This window comes from Bos indicus, chromosome 15, assembly GCF_029378745.1.
Source record: "Bos indicus isolate NIAB-ARS_2022 breed Sahiwal x Tharparkar chromosome 15, NIAB-ARS_B.indTharparkar_mat_pri_1.0, whole genome shotgun sequence".
Lineage (NCBI taxonomy): Eukaryota > Metazoa > Chordata > Mammalia > Artiodactyla > Bovidae > Bos > Bos indicus.
Genome location: NC_091774.1, coordinates 55,243,821 through 55,264,054, shown reverse-complemented (window position 1 = coordinate 55,264,054; position 20,234 = coordinate 55,243,821). Strand labels below are relative to the sequence as shown.

General features: G+C 50.0%; 1 protein-coding gene across 1 annotated transcript in view; it reads left to right on the top strand.

Annotated features, from left to right (window-relative positions):
* The window catches only part of MAP6 (microtubule associated protein 6), an 84,332-nt gene that overhangs the window by 52,587 nt on the left and 11,511 nt on the right, over nt 1-20,234 (top strand). The window contains exons 2-3 of the mRNA XM_070803921.1: nt 9,561-9,774; nt 12,401-12,600. Coding sequence (XP_070660022.1) covers nt 9,561-9,774; nt 12,401-12,600 — 414 coding nt within the window. The remainder of the gene's footprint in view (nt 1-9,560; nt 9,775-12,400; nt 12,601-20,234) is intronic.

The window sequence follows — 20,234 nt, the reverse complement described above, 5'->3', positions numbered from 1 at the left end:
ACACAGAGGGAGACAGTCCTGACGTTCAGCGCAGGCACAGTCTGGGAGGGAAGGAAGATGTCTCCACAGGGAGCCTAGGACAAGCTGGAGCACAGTCAGCGCTACCAGGAGGTGAAGGTCAGAGGAGGCAGGCTGGATTCGGCAATGAACCTGGGAACTCCCTAGAGGGGAGCACACTGGAGCCCGGCACGGAAGGTCATGCAGTGCTTCAGCGACTGGAGGTGTGGAGAGAATGGCGGCCAGGAAGGGGAAAGCATGGCAGGAGAGCACAGTCTGTGTCTGGGGCTATGGGGCCATGGCGTCCTCCCGGGCAGTGATGGTCCCCTTGGCACAGGGTCCCTACGAGGACTGCATAGGACAGTGCAGTCTAAGGGCATTACAAGGTGCCTGGCATGCAGAAAATGCTCACTCAGTGATGGAACAGATGAAGATAAAGGAAGCTGGAAGGGTCACCTCAGGCCACATCATCAGATCAGATCAGATCAGATCAGTCGCTCAGTCGTGTCCGACTCTTTGCGACCCCATGAATCGCAGCACGCCAGGCCTCCCTGTCCATCACCAACTCCCAGAGTTCACTCAGACTCACATCCATCGAGTCAGTGATGCCATCCAGCCATCTCATCCTCTGTCGTCCCCTTTTCCTCCTGCCCCCAATCCCTCCCAGCATCAGAGTCTTTTCCAATGAGTCAACTCTTCACATGAGGTGGCCAAAGTACTGGAGTTTCAGCTTTAGCATCATTCCTTCCAAAGAAATCCCACGGCTGATCTCCTTTAGAATGGACTGGTTGGATCTCCTTGCAGTCCAAGGGACTCTCAAGAGTCTTCTCCAACACCACAGTTCAAAAGCATCAATTCTTCAGCGCTCAGCCTTCTTCACAGTCCAACTCTCACATCCATACACGACCACAGGAAAAACCATAGCCTTGACTAGCCGGACCTTTGTTGGCAAAGTAATGTCTCTGCTTTTCAATATGCTATCTAGGTTGGTCATAACTTTCCTTCCAAGGAGTAAGTGTCTTTTAATTTCATGGCTGCAGTCACCATCTGTAGTGGTTTTGGAGCCCAGAAAAATAAAGTCTGACACTGTTTCCACTGTTTCCCCATCTGTTTCCCATGAAGTGATGGGACCGGATGCCATGATCTTCATTTTCTGAATGTTGAGCTTTAAGCCAACTTTTTCACTCTCCTCTTTCACTTTCATCAAGAGGCTTTTTAGTTCCTCTTCACTTTCTGCCATAAGGGTGGTGTCATCTGCATATCTGAGGTTATTGATATTTCTCCCAGCAATCTTGATTCCAGCTTGTGTTTCTTCCAGTCCAGCGTTTCTCATGATGTACTCTGCATATAAGTTAAATAAACAGGGTGACAATATACAGCCTTGATGAACTCCTTTTCCTATTTGGAACCAGTCTGTTGTTCCATGTCCAGTTCTAACTGTTGCTTCCTGACCTGCATACAAATTTCTCAAGAGGCAGATCAGGTGGTCTGGTATTGCCATCTCTTTCAGAATTTTCCACAGTGTATTGTGATCCACACAGTCAAAGGCTTTGGCATAGTCAATAAAGCAGAAATAGATGTTTTTCTGGAACTCTCTTGCTTTTTCTATGATCCAGCGGATGTTGGCAATTTGATGTCTGGTTCCTCTGCCTTTTCTAAAACCAGCTTGAACATCAGGAAGTTTACTTCACATATTGCTGAAGCCTGGCTTGGAGAATTTTGAGCATTACTTTACTAGTGTGTGAGATGAGTGCAATTGTGCGGTAGTTTGAGCATTCTTTGGCATTGCCTTTCTTTGCGATTGGAATGAAAACTGACGTTTTCCAGTCCTGTGGCCACTGCTGAGTTTTCCAAATTTGCTGGCATATTGAGTGCAGCACTTTCACAGCATCATCTTTCAGGTTTTGGAATAGCTCAGCTGGAATTCCATCACCTCCACTAGCTTTGTTCGTAGTGATGCTTCCTAAGGCCCACTTGACTTCACATTCCAGGATGTCTGGCTCTAGGTCAGTGATCACACCATCCTGATTATCTGGATTGTGAAGATCTTTTTTGTACAGTTCTTCTGTTCCCAAGGTCCTGAAGGACCAAGTTCCCAGCTGAGGGCCCTTCTGATTGCCACGTGTCATGACACATGACAGAAGGGCCCTCAGCTGAGAACTTGGTCCTTCAGGACCTTGGGAACAGCTAAGGTGTTTCCAGAGAGGAGCAGTGTGCCCACAGCTGAGCTGGAGTCAGGTTTACCCTGCAGCGTGTCTCATGTGGGTCAGAATGAGGAGACAGGGACCAGGATTCCGATGCTAGGTCCAGGGAGACAGAAGAGGTGCTGAGGGCCCAGGTGAGGTGGGCAGAGGGGCTGGACAGGAGAAGGTGAAGGTAGGGTGTCTGTTGACCCCTTTAAAAACTTCACCTGGTTAGCACGATCTAAAAGCCCTGCTTCAGCAGCCACTCTGGACATGACCAGGCTGGGATTTAAAAGTCCTGAAAGAGCAGGTCAGGAAAATCTTGTTTCCCCCTGAGACAGCACGCCCTGGGCCTGTTCTGCCATCCCTGGCTAGGGCCTGGGGACCAGCCCAGGCTTTCTCCATAGGCTTTCCTAGCACGTGGAGCCATCAGCAGCGTCCTTTAAGGAGTCCTTAAGCCCAGATCTGAGCACGGTAGTGGAGCCACTTCTCTGTGCAGCTGACCCACCATGGAGAGACATCATAGTCCCAAACCCTCTCTGCCCCTTCAGGGATTATTAGGACATCAGTCATGCACTGACCCTCCAGTAATGGGGTCCATCTGGGGGTCTGCTATGGCGGGCACAGGGGACCCTTGGCAAAGTGATTGGATCATCCTGTCCCCGTGACTTCCTTACATCCCGATACAGGAAAAGCTGTGGATGAGGAACAACTCCAGGAGGCCAGGGCAGCAGCCGGCCTATGCGGGGAGAAGGGGCGCCCTCCCAGTTTACCCAGAGCCTTGCTGCAGTGCGCACCAGATGGGCTGAAGAGCAGTGCTTTCTTGTGTTTACTGTCAGGAGCTAGTGGTGGGTTACACAGCCATCCCCAAGTGCAGGGAAGCAGACACAAGAAGGCCTTTGAGTCAGGCAGACTGCGCTCCAGTAACTGCCTCACCGCATACCAGCTTCTACTGACTTGGCATCCCTTCCCTTTGCTCTGTTCTCAGTTCCTCATACTCTGCATGGGGTAAATAACAGTGACCACTCATGGTGTTCAAAGGCTAAAGCAGGATTAGATTTTTAAAGGGCTCAGCCTTTTAATAAGTAGGTGTTGGGCAAGTGTTTGTTAAGCTTTCTTCTCCTTACCTGCCTTGAGGCTCAGCTGCTCCCGAGGCCCCCAGTCAGCCCCTTTCCCACCAGGGCAGCTTCGCTCAGGCGGGTGCTGGGTGCCTCCCGTCCATCTAGGGAGGATGGAGTCTATGCAAGTTGGTTGACTTCGCATGTTCACCCTAGGAAGGGAAAAGGACTTAAGACCTGCAGTTCATGGGTTTTAGGGGAGGTGGTTTAAGCAATAATCTGCCTGCAATGCAGGAGACCCAGGTTAAATCCCTGAGTTGGGAAGATCCCCTGGAGAAGGAAATGACAACCTACTCCAGTATTCTTGCCTGGGAAATCCCACAGACAGAGGATCCTGGCAGGATACGATCCATGGGATCGCAAAGTCAGATACAACTGAGCAACTAACGCTTTAAGTAATAATAGAAGCCCTACATATAAGCAGCCTTCACAAGTCTCTGCAGTAGAACAGAACACTTGATTTTCTTTGATCCTCCAAATATTTCTTGGATGTTTTGCTGTGCTTTGCAGGGCAGCAGGGAAACACAGATAACAGAGCTCAGTGCCTGGTACAAAGGGCCTCCAGCAAAGGCAGGAGCCACGCTGGTGAGGCCGTCATCATTTCAGCATGATGAACACTAGATAGAAGTCTCTGATGTTCTCTTGTCTCCAAGGAGCAAGCACTGCCCCATTTGGGTGGACAGGAGGGGCTCAGAGGAGGGCCAGGAGCTGACCAGAAAGGAACGCCACTAACAGCTGTTTCTAGTAAATGCCTGCTGCTGCTGCTGCTGCTGCTAAGTCACTTCAGTCATGTCCAACTCTGTGCGACCCCATAGACGGCAGCCCACCAGGCTCCCCCGTCCCTGGGATTCTCCAGGCAAGAACACTGGAGTGGGTTGCCATTTCCTTCTCCAATGCATGAAAGTGAAAAGTCAAAGTGAAGTCGCTCAGTCGTGTCTGACTCTTAGCAACCCCATGGACTGCAGCCCACCAGGCTCCATGGTCCATGGGATTTTCCAGGCAAGAGTACTGGAGTGGGGTGCCATTGCCTTCTCCGAGTAAATGCCTACTGAATGCCAAACCCTTCAGTCTTACGAAGAATATAGGAAAGACATGGAGTGTGGCTCTGAATGATGGCCCAGGGTGAGGGAAGGGCCCTGGCAGGGGGGTGGGGACTGGGGTCCTCACCCAGCCAGGCCCCTAACCTGCAGTCTGCCATAGGAAAAGTTAAAGAATATGGCTCTATAGCCATGCAAATGAGACTGGACTTGAAGGAGAGTTCTGTTCTGAATTTTCTCTTAAGCATCTTATCTCCCAAGAGAGACAAATGGAATCATGAAAGAATTAAAGCATCGTGAGACTGCTAGGTAACCACAGAGTCAAATAGTACAGTAGAGGCCCCAGGAGCCAAGAACTGGGAGACTTTGGACTGAGAAATCCAGGAGGGGTTCCTGGAAGAGGAGAGCCCTGAACTGGGCCTTGAAGAATAAAACTGGGAAAGTCCACGAGGAGGGGATACTGTCGGTGGAGGAATAGGAACAGTGAGTCACCTCGCTCAGCAGTGTTCAGTGGCTCCCCAGGCCTCGAACAAGCATCCCAACGTGGCATTCCAGGCTCTGGGGCCTGCTCCCAGCTCCTGCCCACCCAGTCACCTTGCCATCCCTCCAAGAGCCCCACCCACCCACTCCCTGAGCGCGTCACCTGCCCTCTGAACCTGTCCCACACACCTCACTGCTGCCCGATTCCCCCCACCCACTTCTCCATCTGCATCTTTCAGTGCCCCCTTCCCCACCTCACCCCTTAGAACAGAGCATCTTTTCCCCTCTCTCCTTCTGGACTCTGTCCCATTTGCTTCATTCGGGTTTTCCTTGGGATCCCACATGGACAAACCCTGACTCACTAAACTGTAGAGACCCCTACCTTGGCTTCCTCCTCTCTGTGGGCCACGTGCCATGCCATGGCTGGAGTTTGGCAAATGCCAAACAAATGAGTGAGTGAGTGAACAAGTGAAAATCTAGTTGCAGAGAAAGGGGAATTGATATTTACAGGGAACCATGAAACTCATGGCAAGAGACACTAGATGTGACTGACCTGGGCGTGTGGCCCACACTGCTCTGGGTGGAGCATGTGAGGGCCAGAGGAGCACAGGTATTCTCTGTCCAGTCTGTGTTACATAAAGCCTCCAGGGCGTTGCAGACAGCAGGCCCAACCCTGCCCAGGCAGGGGCCTCGGGCACGCTGCAGCTCCAGCACATCGTCCAAGTGCAGTGGGAAGGAGGTGGGCTGTGGGGCCCGACTGACCTGGGCTGAGAATCAACTCTGCTATTTGCCAGCTGTGTGGCCTTATGCAAGCCACTTAACCTCTCTGAGCCTTGGTGACCCTCTTTCATAAAAGGAAAAATAATACTACCTCCTTTCAAAGTCATTGTAAGGATTATAGAAAATATACAAAAACAATCTTCCAGCTTATAAGAGGTAACAAATGAATGGTACGTAATTCTTCTTTTATGACATATGATTAGTTGTTCCATGTGGCTGGGGAAGGCTTTGTGGAGGGTTCAAAGAAAGTTCTAGGTAATAAAATTTGGGTTTAAACTTAACAGCCTATCGTAACTGTGGTAAACTTATTATGAGACTGAGTAACACATCCCACATAGAGATGATGTATCAAAGTTGTTCAAGACCAGGGTTACTGAGCTGTCCCCTCAAGGACACGTCCCACTGATAATGCTCACAGTGAGACCTTTGCCAGCCACTGCAGAGAGAAAGCTGCGAAGGCCAGCCCAGGAGAGATGACCCAGAAACAGTGCTTAGGGCCGGTGTATACCTACCTCAGACCTCATTCTGTAGCAAGTAGGCAGAGGTGGGAGCAGAGAACCCAGGTTTCTGCCATCATATTTTGGGAGCCAGGTTCTTATTGCTTTGGCTACCAGGAGACCTGGGCCAAGTATCAGCGCTTTGGAACTGAGAGTGGAAGGAAGGAGGGAGGGCCTGGCACCTCAGGCAGGTAATAGTGATCAGAGACCCAGCTACAACCTGAGCCAGATCTGGGCCTGTTGTGGAGACAGAATGGCTCAGAAGTCAGGTTGTGGCAATGGGTTGAGTCTACAGAGGTGTAGGGAAGAGGAGTAGAGAAGGAAATGGCAACCCACTCCAGTGTTCTTGCCTGGAGAATCCCAGGGACTTGGGGAGCCTGGTGGGCTGCCGTCTATGGGGTTGCACAGAGTCGGACATGACTGAAGTGACTTAGCAGCAGTAGCAGCAACAGGGAAGAGGAGAGGATCAAAAAGCTCTCTAGAAGCTAAGTAGGTGCTGCCATTAACAGAATCAGGAGGGTCTCAACCCTCCTCCTAAATCCCCTCTCTTCCAAGGTTCCCTGGCTCATAGGTAACATCCCCCCACCCCATCCCACAAACCCCCAAATCTCTCTCTGAGCCTGGCCTCCCCCAGCTCAGTGGAGTTCAAGTCCTGCCCATCCCCTCGGCGCTGTGTTCCAAGCACCACACCTCTTCGCAATTCAGGCCTCTGCTTTCCTCCCAGCTCACTGCACAGCCCTCTTGGCTTCCAGCCCCACCCCTCCGCTCTGTCCCCATTCACACTGCTTCCAAAGTTCTCTTCCCCAAAAGGAATCTGGCCACACGCACCTTGAACTTGTTTGGCATCTCCCTGTTACAGTCCAGACCATCCCCTTGGCCAGACTGGCAGGAACTTCATGACCTACCCAGCCTCTCATGTCCCCCCAAGGTTTCAGCCCTGTCACCCCAGCTTCCCACGCATCCCCCTGGGGGGCTGCGCCTCTTTGTGTGCTCCTCATCCTACCTGGAACCCACCCCTTCTCTCGGTCAGCTCTCTGCCAACCTCTGTGATTCCCTCCAGAACCTGTCCTTCAACTCCCAACCTGGCCCAGGGCTCCTCCCCTGTGCTCCCAGACCCTTCTACACGGAGCCTCCCTTATTGTCCTCCCTTCCCTCCCACTCCCGCGCCTTGAGCTCAGCATCCTAAGCAGACCTAAGCACTCAGTAAATGTTTAATGAATGAATGAATGGTGGGTGGGTGAGTGAGTGAGAAGGAGCAGCAAGGGAGTCCAAGAAGAGAAGACGACTTGGCAGGGGAGACAGAATGATTTGCTTCGAGGGACGCTGAGTTTGAGTTGGTGGGGGCATCTAGGCGGAGGTCCCAGCTACACTGGAAAGGTGAGCCTGAAGCTTGGGGAAGGTCTCTTAAGAAACTGTAGTCTCTCTGTTCACACGTGAGCCTGTGCCCCTCAGGAGCTCAAATGACCAGTGTGTAGCTCAGTGTTGCCAAACCAGCTGTATCAACTCAGAGAGCCTCAGAGCCTGAAGGACATTATAAGGACATCATCTGGTCAGCCTTTTTTTTCTGACAAATGAGGGAACTAAGACTCAGGGAGGGGAGAAACCTTCTCAGCAGCTACCTAGAGGTAGAGCCAGGGCTAGAATCCATGTGTCTCCATCACAGTCTGAGCTCTCTCTCTACTGTCCCCTGGGGCCTCTTGTTGGTGGCACTCATGTCTGAGCCCCAAAGGAGGGAGTTACCATGAGGATGAGAGAGGGCACTGGAGAACCTAACTCGACAGATAGTACACTGGCTCTTCCTCTCCCACAGCTTCTCACAGCCCCAAATGAAGGGAAACCTGAGAAAAACCTCAGAGCCACAGAGCTTAGGCACTCGAAGTCTTGCACTCAACAAACAGGACAGACTTGGTGGCCTCCATCAGCAGCGATATTAATTTCACCCTGTTTTGAACATTGTCACCATCTCCTCTCCAGTCCTGCAACAGATGAGAAACCAGGAGAGAGAGTGCTATGAACAAGCAGCCTGGCACAGTGACTGTAAAAAGCAGCAGATGGGGATCACTGGGGTAAGAGCCATCAGCCACTTACACCAACCCCACCAAGACTCTCCTATATATCATACATCCCAACACAAGTCCTCATGGTGACATCCAGTTGTGTTCAGTACAGTTCACTTATGATCTGCAGGCATTTAGACATTTCATAAGGACTTTCACCTAAAGTGATTGAGATTGTTAAGTTTCAGGCAGCACACAAAAATCAAGCCCTCTTCTATCACAGGGAGGAATAAACTAAGGATTCAGGGTTACAAAATGTCTTCATCACAACAAAGGAAGGGACAGAACTGGCATTTTTTGTTTGACCACAACCTACCAGGCAGACTGTCCATGTAACAGTCACAACTCCCTCACCTCACACACAGCAGCATTAGGTCATATGTGCTGAACTCATAAACGACTGAAGACTGAGTCTTCAGCCTCATTTTCAGTTCAGTTCAGTCACTCAGTCATGTCGAACTCTTTGCCACCCTGTGGACTGCAGCACGCCAGGCTTCCCTGTCCATTACCAACTCCTGGAGCTTGCTCAAACTTGTCCATCAAGTTTGGACACCATCCAACCCTCTCATCTTCTGCCGTCCCCTTCTCCTCCTGCCTTCAATCTTTCCCAGCCTCAGGGTCTTTTCCAGTGAGTCAGTTCTTCGCATCAAGTGGCCAAAGTATTGGAGTGTCAGCTTCAACATCAGTCTTTCCAATGAATATTCAGGACTGATTTCCATTAGGATGGACTGGTTGGATCTCCTTGCAGTCCAAGGGACTCTCAAGAGTCTTCTCCAACACCACATTTCAAAAGCATCAATTCTTCGACACTCAGCTCTATGGTCCAACTCTCACATCCATACATGACTACTGGAAAAAACCATAGCTTTGACTAGACAGATCTTTGTTGGCAAAGTAACATCTCTGCTTTTTACTATGCTGCCTAGGTTTGTCACAGCTTTTCTTCCAAGGAGCAAGTGTCTTTTAATTTCATGGCTGCAGTCACCATCTGCAGTGATTTTGGAGCCCAAGAAAATAGTCTGTCATGGTTTCCATTGTTTCCCCATCTATTTGCCATGAAGTGATGGGACTGGATCCCATGATCTTAGTTTTTGATCTTTTTTTTTTTTTCTCAGCCTCATTTTAGATATTGTGAAAAGGAGGCCCAAAGATTAGAACAGCTTGTCCACGATCAAGCGGTGGGAGCTGGGAGCCTGCACTCTTTCTCTGAGGTACTACTGCTGTTGCCACAATCTACCTTGACTGGGCCAGAAGGAATGCTTACAGGAGGAGAGAGAGGTCACTCTTCAGCCACACATCAGTCAGAACGACGGGCACTAACAGAGAGCTTGCTGTGCTTGCAGCTCTGAGAGAAGGCCCTGCTGCCAGGTAGAGGATGTATCGAATCACTTAGCTTTTCTTTGATTTGCAGGAATGAATTCAGAGCATGGACGGACATCAAGCCTGTGAAACCCATAAAAGCCAAGCCCCAGTACAAGCCCCCAGATGATAAGATGGCTCATGAGACCAGCTACAGTGCCCAGTTCAAAGGGGAGGCCAATAAGCCAACCCCAGCTGACAATAAGGTCATTGATCGCAGAAGAATACGCAGCCTCTACAGCGAGCCCTTCAAGGAACCTCCAAAGGTGAGACAGATCTTCTGGGGACCCATCAGCAGCCTGACATGGAGGGGTTAATGGTAGCAGAGATGGGGGCGGGGCTACTGCCAACTCTGGTCCTTAACCTTAAAGTCCCTTCTTTCCGTCTTAGCACATAGAGACAGAGTGGCTTCTTACCGGGAAAGTGAAACTGAAAGTTGCTCAGTCCTATCCGACTCTTTGCAACCCCATGAACTATACAGTCCATGGGATTCTCCAGGCCAAAATACTGAAGTGGGTAGCCCTTCCCTTCTCCAGGGGATCTTCCCAACCCAGGGATCAAACCCAGGTCTCCCACATTGCAGGTGGATTCTTTACCAGCTGAGCCACAAGGGAACCCCAACCTTTGCTAAATCAAAACGGAATTTCTAAAGGAACATTACCTAAAACAAGGATTCCCGGGTGGGTCAGTGGTAAATTCAGGAGACTGCCAATTCAGGAGATTCAAGAGACAAGGTTTTGATGCCTGAGCCGGGAAGATCCCCTGGAATAGGAAATGGCAACCCACTCCAGTATCCTTGCCTGGAGAGTCCCATGGACAGAGGAGCCTGCTGGGCCACAGTCCATGGGGTCGTAAAGAGTAGGACACAACTGAGCGACTGAGCACACATTTCCTAAAATGAAAACAGCTTAAAAACTGCTAGATTTCCAGAGAACTAGCTTCTGATTTTGAGAAACTCAGAAAGAAATGGTAGAAAATCTCACCTGAGCCCTAAACCCCCTTGTCTTAAAATAACTGTGCTTTTGCCCCTGAAGGGCTAGCCCAGACATGGGGGCATCCTCGCCTGACTTCTTTCCCACCCAGCTCCTGCCTCATCCTCTGCTCCAATCACTGGACACTTTCTCACCTCCCGAGTCCCTGAAAATCACCTGCTCTTTCTTATCCTTTCCCTCCATCCAGCAGCAATCCTTAGTCTGTCAGAACACACCTGTCACATCAGCTGCAAGAAGTGTTCCAAGTAATTTGTTACTATGATGAACAGTTTGTGAATGAGTTTCATTTCTAAGGAAGATACAGTGGATTCGGGTGTTTTCCTATGAAGACGATTGTTGTTGTTCAGTCACTAAGTCATGCCTGAGTCTTTGTGACCCCATGGTCTGTAGCACACCAAGCTTTCCTGTCCATCACCATCTCCCAGAGTTTTGCTCAATCTCATGTCCATTGAGTCGGTGATGCCATCCAATAATGCTTTGCCTTATTTGTATCCCAATGTGCAATCATGAGAGGGGAAAAGCCTGTTGGAGATTCTGCTGTTGAGGCTGGAATCACACATGCCATAACTTATTCTATGATATCAAGCCACATGGAATCATGAAAGTATCAGCTCTCCTTTCTATAATAGCAGAAAAAGTCTGAGAACCTATGTAGGCTTTGCTCTGCTTTGACCTAAAGTCTTGTAGTCCAGCAGAGTTTCCTCTTTGGTCCAGGACTGGTTTACAGGTAAGGGAATTACCCAACCTGGTTTGCCTGGACTACTCCAGTTATAACATTAATGGTTCCATATTCCATGAAAGCCCTCAGGCCTAGGCAAGCCAGGATGATCCTATTTATAGGTTGACAGTGACTGAGAGCCCCTGAACCTCACTGAGTGGATGACCCAGCTGGTGAGGCCCCGCATCGTTTCTGTCCCCCTTCTACAGATGAAGTGGGACTGAGATGTAGGGTTGGCTCTGGACAAAAGAAGATTCGAGTGGAGGAAGGAGGGAAGATTGGGGAAAGGAAATCCAGAGATGGATGGGAGGTGGGTAACATATTGGGGGATCATATCCAGTGGCCCAGAATTCTTGAGAAAGAAAAGCCACAGCTGTCTTCTAGGAATCGGGGGGAAGAACTAGCAGAGAAAACTTGGGGAGAGCAAAGTGGGCTTGAATGGCAGTTCTGGAGAAGACCATCTAGGGAGCCAGCCAGGGAGAAGGAGGGGATGCTGGGCAATGCTGAAGGCCTCACTGGGCGAGACTGCCTGCCCAAGCCTCTCAGAGAGGACATCTGTCCACCGGAGGTCAGAAACAGGGAAGATCGGCTGCTGCTGTGAATCAAAGACCAGAATCCTGATGTCTTCCATCAACAAAGGTTGACTTCTTATTACCATGTGTCCACCGTGGGTGGGCTGCAGCTCTCCACGTCCACACCCCTTCAGGCTGAAACTCAGGGTGAGCAGTGGCCTCTCTGTGGCAGAGGAAAGGAATAAGTTGGGAAGCGTGGGCCGACCCCTGGCCTTTTGCCTGGAGGGGGACTCCTCATCTCTGCTCACATTTCATTGACTAAAGCCACTCCCGCGCCTGCCTGAGTTGAGCAGGATAGTGAGGTACAATCTTCCCACGGGGAGGGGCAGCAGCCCAGAAATACAGTCCAGTGCCTTGGAGGGGAATGGGGGCCAGAGCTGGCATCAGAAGCCAGAGTGGCTAGCAAGAGGGCAGCTAGAACGGGGGACCAGGGGCTCCAGGTGAGAGATGCCAGGTGACCAGGCGTCAGCAAAGGGGCTTTACATGCCTTGCTTCTCAGAGTCCTGTGCTTTCATTATCTTTCCACTAATTACATCTTCTCTCTAAATTCTCCCTCCAAATCCCGCCCCCTCTGTGTTTCTGTTTGCGGTCTGTCTGTCTCTCCGTGCAGGTGGAGAAACCTAGTCTCCAGAGTTCCAAAGCAAAAAAGACCTCAGTGAGCCATAAGCCCCCGAGGAAGGCCAAAGACAAGCAGGGGGCGTCGGGCCGGGCATCCAAGAAGAAGAGCGCGGAGGGTGCGCGCACCGCCCCGCCCACCACCGACAAGGAGCAGAGCGCAGAGATGAACAATAAGCTGGCTGAGGCTAAAGAGTAATGCACTGCACTTCTCTTTCTTCTTCTCTTCTTTTTCCTTTTTTTTTTTTTTCTTTCACTAATCAACAAAAAAGGCCACAAAATTGATTAGAGGCTTCCCATCTGCATGGGTCCTGAGTGTTCTAGGAGTTCTTTGGTTTCTCTGAGCAGGGGATCCTGCTCAGAGACCAGGCGACCTGCCTCCTGTCCAGATCTAGACAGGGCCACGCCACGGGGCCCCTGGACCCGTCAGCGGCTGACTTGCAGGGCAGTGCCTCCCTCCGGGCAGGGGCAGGCACGCCTGGTGAGGCAGGCAGGAGGACACCAGAGGAACTGTCCTGATGCTTCGACATGAATGTGGGGCATCCTCCTCCTGTTCCTCCCCAGCGTCTGCGCCGGTGATCAATTTTGAACTTAGGTAAAGGTGTTCTTCTCCAAAATTCGCAGAGTTATCATGTGATATAGAAGCTTGACCTGGGCTTCAGCAATTGACAAGATTTGTGGAAATATTTTTTAAAAAAACAACAAAAAAATGTTTTTGGCCTTAATCTCAATAAAATGAGTTGTGTTTGTTAAGTAATTTTTTCATAGACTCTTTTGCTTAAAACAGATGACTACATTTAGTTTCCTATCAGTGGGCTTTAAACTCTATGCTGAGTAAGAGATGTGCCACTGATGACCAACACGAGGCCAGGGCAAAATAGTTAGGTATCATAGGTACCCTCCAGACATCATAGGAAGGTGACAGAAGTGAGACTGTTTTCCTGTTAACCCCCAACCTATCCAGTGCTGCTGATTTTGCAAAGTGACTCATTACAGGGGACTGGAGAAAGGAAGTTCAAGGTGTAACGATAGTGTATTTAGAATGTGGCTTTCTTGCTTCTGAGAAACACACAGCAGGAAGCAGACATAGTGGCTACTGTGTCAATGGTTACTGTCCCTGCCTGGACCATTCTTGCTCTGTTTCTTGGAGAGGACGGAATGTGCTGAACTTCAGGTTCTGGGAGATTTCTGTGACTTAGCCTAAGACGAGGAGCGTTCCCTGCTCGGTGATTAGCAAGCATCTTTTTTTTTTTTACCTCATTCCTGAAGAAAAGCAGCTCTCCCTGTATTGTGTGTCTTGTGTCTGTGTGGCCAAAGCAGCCAGGGGTGGCAGTGCCACCCCAGCTGTGCTTGAGTTGTGTTGTGGGCATTAGTCAGGGAGTCGTGGAAAGACCCCATACACCTACCGGAACAATTACATTTGCAAACCCCATGACGTGTACGTTCCTTGGTATCCTTTATTTCTCGTGTATGCAGGGTGCTTCCTGTCACCAGCATTCTGAAATTGCTGGGGCCTCTTCAGGAGTACTTTTGTTTTGTCCTGAAAGCGGTGTAGAGTGAAGTCCTCACAGTTCCCTACCTCAGAAGTCCCTTTAGGTCCTTCAGGTTGGGGGAAATAGAGCCTCCACAAGCTCTCTCATATTCTGACTGTTCAAGCAGCAAAATCCCCATTTGCACTGTTTTATTTGTCCCCTTCGGGCTTATTAATACGTCTCTTGTAAATTAACTGAGCCTTCACTACGCAGGCCCTATTTCCTAAGAGGACAGGACCTGCATAAACAAAGCTCTGGGCCAGGCAGGCCTTTCCGCCATCTTCCAAAAGGCAGTTCCAGAGAAGGAACTGTGAGGATGAAGTACTGAGGGAGGTAGACGATGTGAGTGAATGTCAGCATTTGTGAATCACAGATTTGGATGCCTCGATGGAAGGGGCTAGAGTAGATCTGAGTACTGATTCAGGTATTTGCTAAATGGTCTAAACAGTGTCAGAGAGCTCCATCCACATGACCTTAACTTTGTCCAGGAAACTCGCCAACGTCCGTTCGTTCTCTTGAGATGCCTGGTATTCATCAAACATGTTGATGTTAGCCACAGTTTGAATTTCTCCATGGAATAGTCATCTGGTTTTCTTTGCAGATCAAGTAAACCAAACTTTACATCACACAAGGGACCATTCCCTCAACATTCGATTGTTCAAGGCCTGTGTGCCTGACAGGGAGCTGGCCATGATGGGTAGTGTGTATAAATCTGGCTCCACCACAGCACCACCAGGGTGCATAGGACTTATCCCTATGTCTGATCCAAGTTTGTGTTGTCCAAACTGTAGTGTTTCCTGCCCCCTTGCAGCCCCAGGCACCGAGCTTCCTCCCTGCCCCACCTAAGGCTTTCCATGACCTGTAGGGTGTCTCTTCACGTCTTCAGTCTGCCCATCTTTATAGCGCCTCCCGCTGAGAAAATCCGTTGGTAGTTCACTTTGACTCTTGAATGTGTCACTTCACTGGCAAGAAACCTCCTTTGATTTCTGCTGTTTACAAATAAAACTCAGTCGGTCTTGTTCTGCATCCCAAACATGCTGACTGAAACTGATTTCAGCCTCACAAGCAGTGTTTCGGCCTTGCCTTTCTGAAGGCGGCCAAGTTTCAGATGCCTGTTCGGCCCATTTTTGTACACTTCCCTGCAGTTCCCTGAACCCCCCTGACGAAAGAGCGAGGACTGGAGCCTCCCCACCATCTGCTTCACTCGCCTGCAAACCCGGTCCCTGCAGCTGTGCGTCGGGTCCTTAACGCTGTCCCTTTTCCGCTGGTGCTCCCATGATGCCTTTGCTCTCAAGGCAGACCGGAAGCATCTAATTACAATTTTGTGGCCTGGGTTTTGTTGCGTACCACAGATTGTCTATGTATGTGTAGCGCACACCTTTCTTGGTGCTATTTCATTCCTGCTGTTAGTAAGAAAATGACAAAAATATTCATGTATAGCCAATTGATTGTGCCGTGCTTGTGGTCTGTGCTTGCTCAGAAACAAACAAACAAACAGTTTTTCCAATTATAAATAAATGCTAAAGACGAACACCACTTTCTTGATCTTATTTCCTTGGTAAGGCCCAGCTGAGTAGGTGAAGGAACCACCTTTTGCCATTTGAGCTGCTCTCCCCGAGAGGAGCTGTGCCCTGCAGTTTCTCTGGGGGTCCTCCGTAACACAGCTTGACTCTTTTAGATACTTGCCTCTCAGATACTAATTGCAAGCAGTCAGAGCTAAGTGTTGGGAAAGGCGACGATGGACCAGGAGACCCAGTGGCCAACAAGGTAGTGTAACGATTTGATACCCTGTTGCTGGGGGTGAGCGGTCAGCACAGCCTTGCCAAGCTGGGAGGCTGGCCCCTGACCCCCACCCTCTTCCTATCAACCCGCAGGACTGTCTGTTCTGGTTTTTCTCCTCCCAAGGGGTGGCAGAGATGCCTTCCCATACTCATTTAATCTGGTCATTGTGGAGGTTCCACTCCCTGGGGGCTAGCTCACTGTGTGGGTCCTGGGGTGACAGTCTTGGCGTGTACCTAACGCGGGAGTGTGGAAACTGCCATAAAAGAATCCAGACAAGGCAACGACAGACCAGGTAATGGGGAGCTCAGATGGAGGTCAGGATTCTTCCCACCAGGAATGGAGAATCAGAAAGCTTCATGATGAGTGGGGGGACCTTGGAGAGTGGGTGGGATGTGGGTGTGTGGGGCATGCAGGGACTGGCCTACAGGCGGGAGAGCAGAAGCATGGGCACCCCAGAACCAGGGCCAAGGGTGCCCACCTTGATATCCTTCTGCTGAAACGGGCGATGAAAGATTCTGTACTTCGGGATCCCACTTCCTTTTTCCAGTGCGTGTTGATTGAATACCTATCATGTGCTGGGTATTGTGCCCCGAGCAGAGAACCAGGATGGCTGAGACCCCCACCTCCAATCACAGTGAGACACGGAGGAGGAATCTGTTCTGGCAGATTCCGTGTGTCCGTGGATGGGCAGGTGGTGACCAAGTGAACAGAGCCAGGGCTGGCCAGAAGCAGAGGTGTGGGGGCCCCACACCAGGTGAGCTCAGTCCTGGGGAGTGGTTCATTCGGGGAGGGTCAGGGCAGTGTGTACATCCTGATGCCATGGCGGGGGGTGGGGTCACTAACCAGGGTCTCCATCCACACCCTCAGCTAGTACCCCACCTGTGCATGCTCCTACCATTATGCTGCTCACCCCCACTCTCACACCGGGCACCAGCCACAAGCCCTCTGTTGCCCTAGGCTCGGAGCTCTAGGTTGGGACTCATTCTGTTGCTGGTTCTCAAAATCTGGACTTTGGGGAGGAGCTGTGGTCAGAATCATCAAGGGTCACATATATGTATAAAAAAAAGCATTATATATTTGTTTTCCAGATGAACAGAAAACAGTCCACACCCACCTACCTGCTTTTGTATGAGGCAGAAATGCAAAATACTGTTCAATAATAAAACACACATAAAAGTATACTATTTAACTCTCTTTTGATCAGTTAAGAATTTTTTTTATCAAAACTAGTGCTTGAGAGAGGTGAAAAGGCAGAAGAGGTAGAAACAGAGGCAGAGAGAGAAGACGATGCGCTGAGATTAACCCAGGAGAAGGCGAGATCTCTCAGAATCAGAGAACGGGCAAGGGTGGGCAGTGGAGAAGCAGGAAGGTGGGCACCATGCAGTGCTAAGGCTCGCCCAGAGCCTTGGCCTCGTTTCCACCGTGCTCTCTGATGCTTCCCAAGCCCAGGAGGCAAATCCTCACCCATTACTATCACCACCTCTCTGAAACAGCAAAGTTAAAACCAGCCTCTGATTTTGAAATAGGTCCCCAATGCTATTAAGACATTAGTTGTAAATGTAGTTTAATCCTTCCTTAGAGTTTGTGTGTTCTTAGTGAAGTTCTTCCCTCATTTTTTGTCCACTGTGGTTTAAAAATGCACAGCCTGCTTCCTGTAGACTCACAGGGACTGTCCAGTCTTCTTTAACAAAGGCTGTGAACCCCCTCTGTGTGTCATGGTGGTTTCAAGGCTCGCTCCCTGGTAAAATGCCTTAGGGCGTTTTACATTTTCAGGACCTCAGATATAGAAAGTTTCTTTCTGGACATGGGCCATGGACTATCTACAGTTAAGGGGAGACCCTACCGCAGCCCCAGCTGAGAACAACAGGGCAGGAACAGCGGCGGGCTTGATGGTGGTGAAGCCAAGCTGAGACAGGAGAGGCAGCAGTTCCCTCCTCAGCCTCTCCTCATGCAGAACCGGCACGTGGTCCAAAGCTCTCCATCCCACTGCCATTAATGCATCAATCCTCATGACACTCGGCCATCCTAGAATAGCCCTAATAACAGAATTGCCATCATCACATATTTTCTTCCTCAGCATGTGAATACAGGTTAACAGTGGCAGTGCCCTTAGGCTTTACCAGATTCATGGATGGAAGTCGGTGCCAGCTAGGCAAGTCTGTGACATACAGTAAACTCCCTGAGCTTTGGTGTCCTCCTCTGAGAATGGAGACATTAATACGCACCTCAGGTGAGAGGAGTGAGGATGAAATGACTTGATGGCTCTAGGGAACCCGTAGTGGACACTACGTAGAGCTCGTTTCAGGCCCCTCCACCTTCCCTGTACAGTACTGGAGAGGTCTGTGTTCTTCATCTCTTCATCTTTCTGATAATTAATCTCTGACAATGTATGAAGTAGATTGAGGCAAACACTGATTAAGAAGAATGCTTTTATAGAACTCCAGCTACTGAATTACCTTGAGCCCACAAACCTAAACAGTAACATTCTAAGAACTTATATTTACTGATTGCTTACAAAGCATTCCTTTCTGTGTGGTCCCACTGACCCTTCCTGATGTAGTGGAGCAGGTGTTCCCACCAGGCGACAGACAGACCAAGGCAGCTCGGAGGGAAAGGGTGTCTGCCTGCGCTGCAGCCTGGGCTGCTTCTCCCCTTCACCCAAGGTGGGGCGGGCAGCCTGAAGGGAGACAGGGTTCAGATGAGGTGGATTCCTAACTAAGTTATATCCTCGCTCCCTCGAGGGGCCCCGTATGTTCTGGCATCTGCAGGCTCACTAGGATCCCCTTTAAATCTTGGGAACTAGATACAAACGAGGGGAAGTAAGAGTTGGGTCATGTCTTCACACACAACTGGCTCATACATCCTGAATGAATTGACCTATTGTCTCTGCTAAATATATAGATATTCTCCTTAGGGTGCTAAAATAACTGACCAGGTGACTAAAATGCGTGGTTATTGAATACAGAATGTTCCGACAGTTTCCATTCATAAAAAATACACTTGATACTGGAGATACCAAGGTAAAACTGGTGTCCAAACCTGACATTGGAGGGCTTTGCTCAGAGACCATCACCTCGTGTTTTTTGTTTCAAACAGTGGAACTGAGCTTAACTCTCTGTCCCTTGTCCTCATATAAGTGGCCCTCGGCCGCTGGTTGATTTGGTATTGTCTATATCTATCTCAATCCACACATCTTATCTGGGGCCAAGGGAGCTTCAGATACTGAGATACACAAATTGCTGTCACTGGTACTGGTTTAAGCTGCCAGAGGGATCCATAGGACATGCAATTCTGATCATGTCACATCCTGCTTTAAACCGTCTGTGGGCTCCTCTCGGCCTGCAGAAGCTTGTGTCTGCCCAGCGCACCATGCTGCTTCTCACCTCCATGCTTTACCCACGCCGCCCCACCTGCCCAGATTGCCCTTCTCCTGCTTCTCCACCCGGCTAACTCATCCTTCAAGACTCCGCCCAGGGGACAGCTCCAGGAAGCCTTTCCCGCACCTCCCAGGCTGGGTAAGACGCTCCCCGTGTGTTCTTCATCATGGAACTTAGCACATGTTCTGTGTCTGCTCATATCTGTGTATGTGTCCCCCGACAAGAGTGTGCTCCTTCGGGGCAAGGACTCAGTCCTCCTGCTCTTCTTTGTAGTCCTAGCTTCTGGCCCATTGTCTCCTGCAGATAATGTCTTCTAAAGTGCTTGTTGAATGAAGAGTGAGTGAATGAATGAATGATGATATTCACCATCTGCCTCCATACCCACCACCATGCCTCCACAAGGCTTTATTCTGCCTAGTAACTGGCTTGCTCACATGACAGGGGTGGTTTTGAGAAAGGTCATGGCAGCAGGAGAGCACAGAGGTGTCAATGGCTGGTTTTAAAAAGGCCAGACTCCAGGTCATCCCCCTCTGTACTTTATATGGATGCTTTTCCTAAACAGTCCTGACTTTATAAACATAGATTTGAGGTTAGAGGGTAATCTTAAGAGGCTGGCTGAGCCCATCCCTTGCCCAGTGCAGAGCTCCTAATTCTGAGATGGCAGAGGCATCCCTCGAGGGGCATGTCTTAGACGTAAGGGCTGGGAATTAGAGCCGACAGTGCTCAGTTGCTTCAGTCATGTCCGACTCTTTGCAACCCCATGGACTACAGCCTGTCAGGCTCCTCTGTCCATGGAATACTGGGGTGGGTTGCAATTTCCTTCTCCAAACACCAACAGTCCTGGTTCTAAATCCAAGCTCCATTAGTTACTAGCTGTGTGACCTTGGCTGAGTTTCTTACTTTCTTTGAGCCTCAAAAAGGATAACAAGCATACAGGTATCCATCACCACCCAGATCTATGTGATCCCAAGATTCAGAAAGTAGGAGCAAGGGATACAGTGTGATCCAAATCTGTTTGGTTCCAGTGTGGGGTAGCTGGTGGTAACAGAAAATCCTGTTTGTGATTCAGAGGACTGTTATGAGAGGGCCTCATGGGGTGGCATGCAAAGGCCCCTGTGAACTTCCAGAAGGCCTCTGG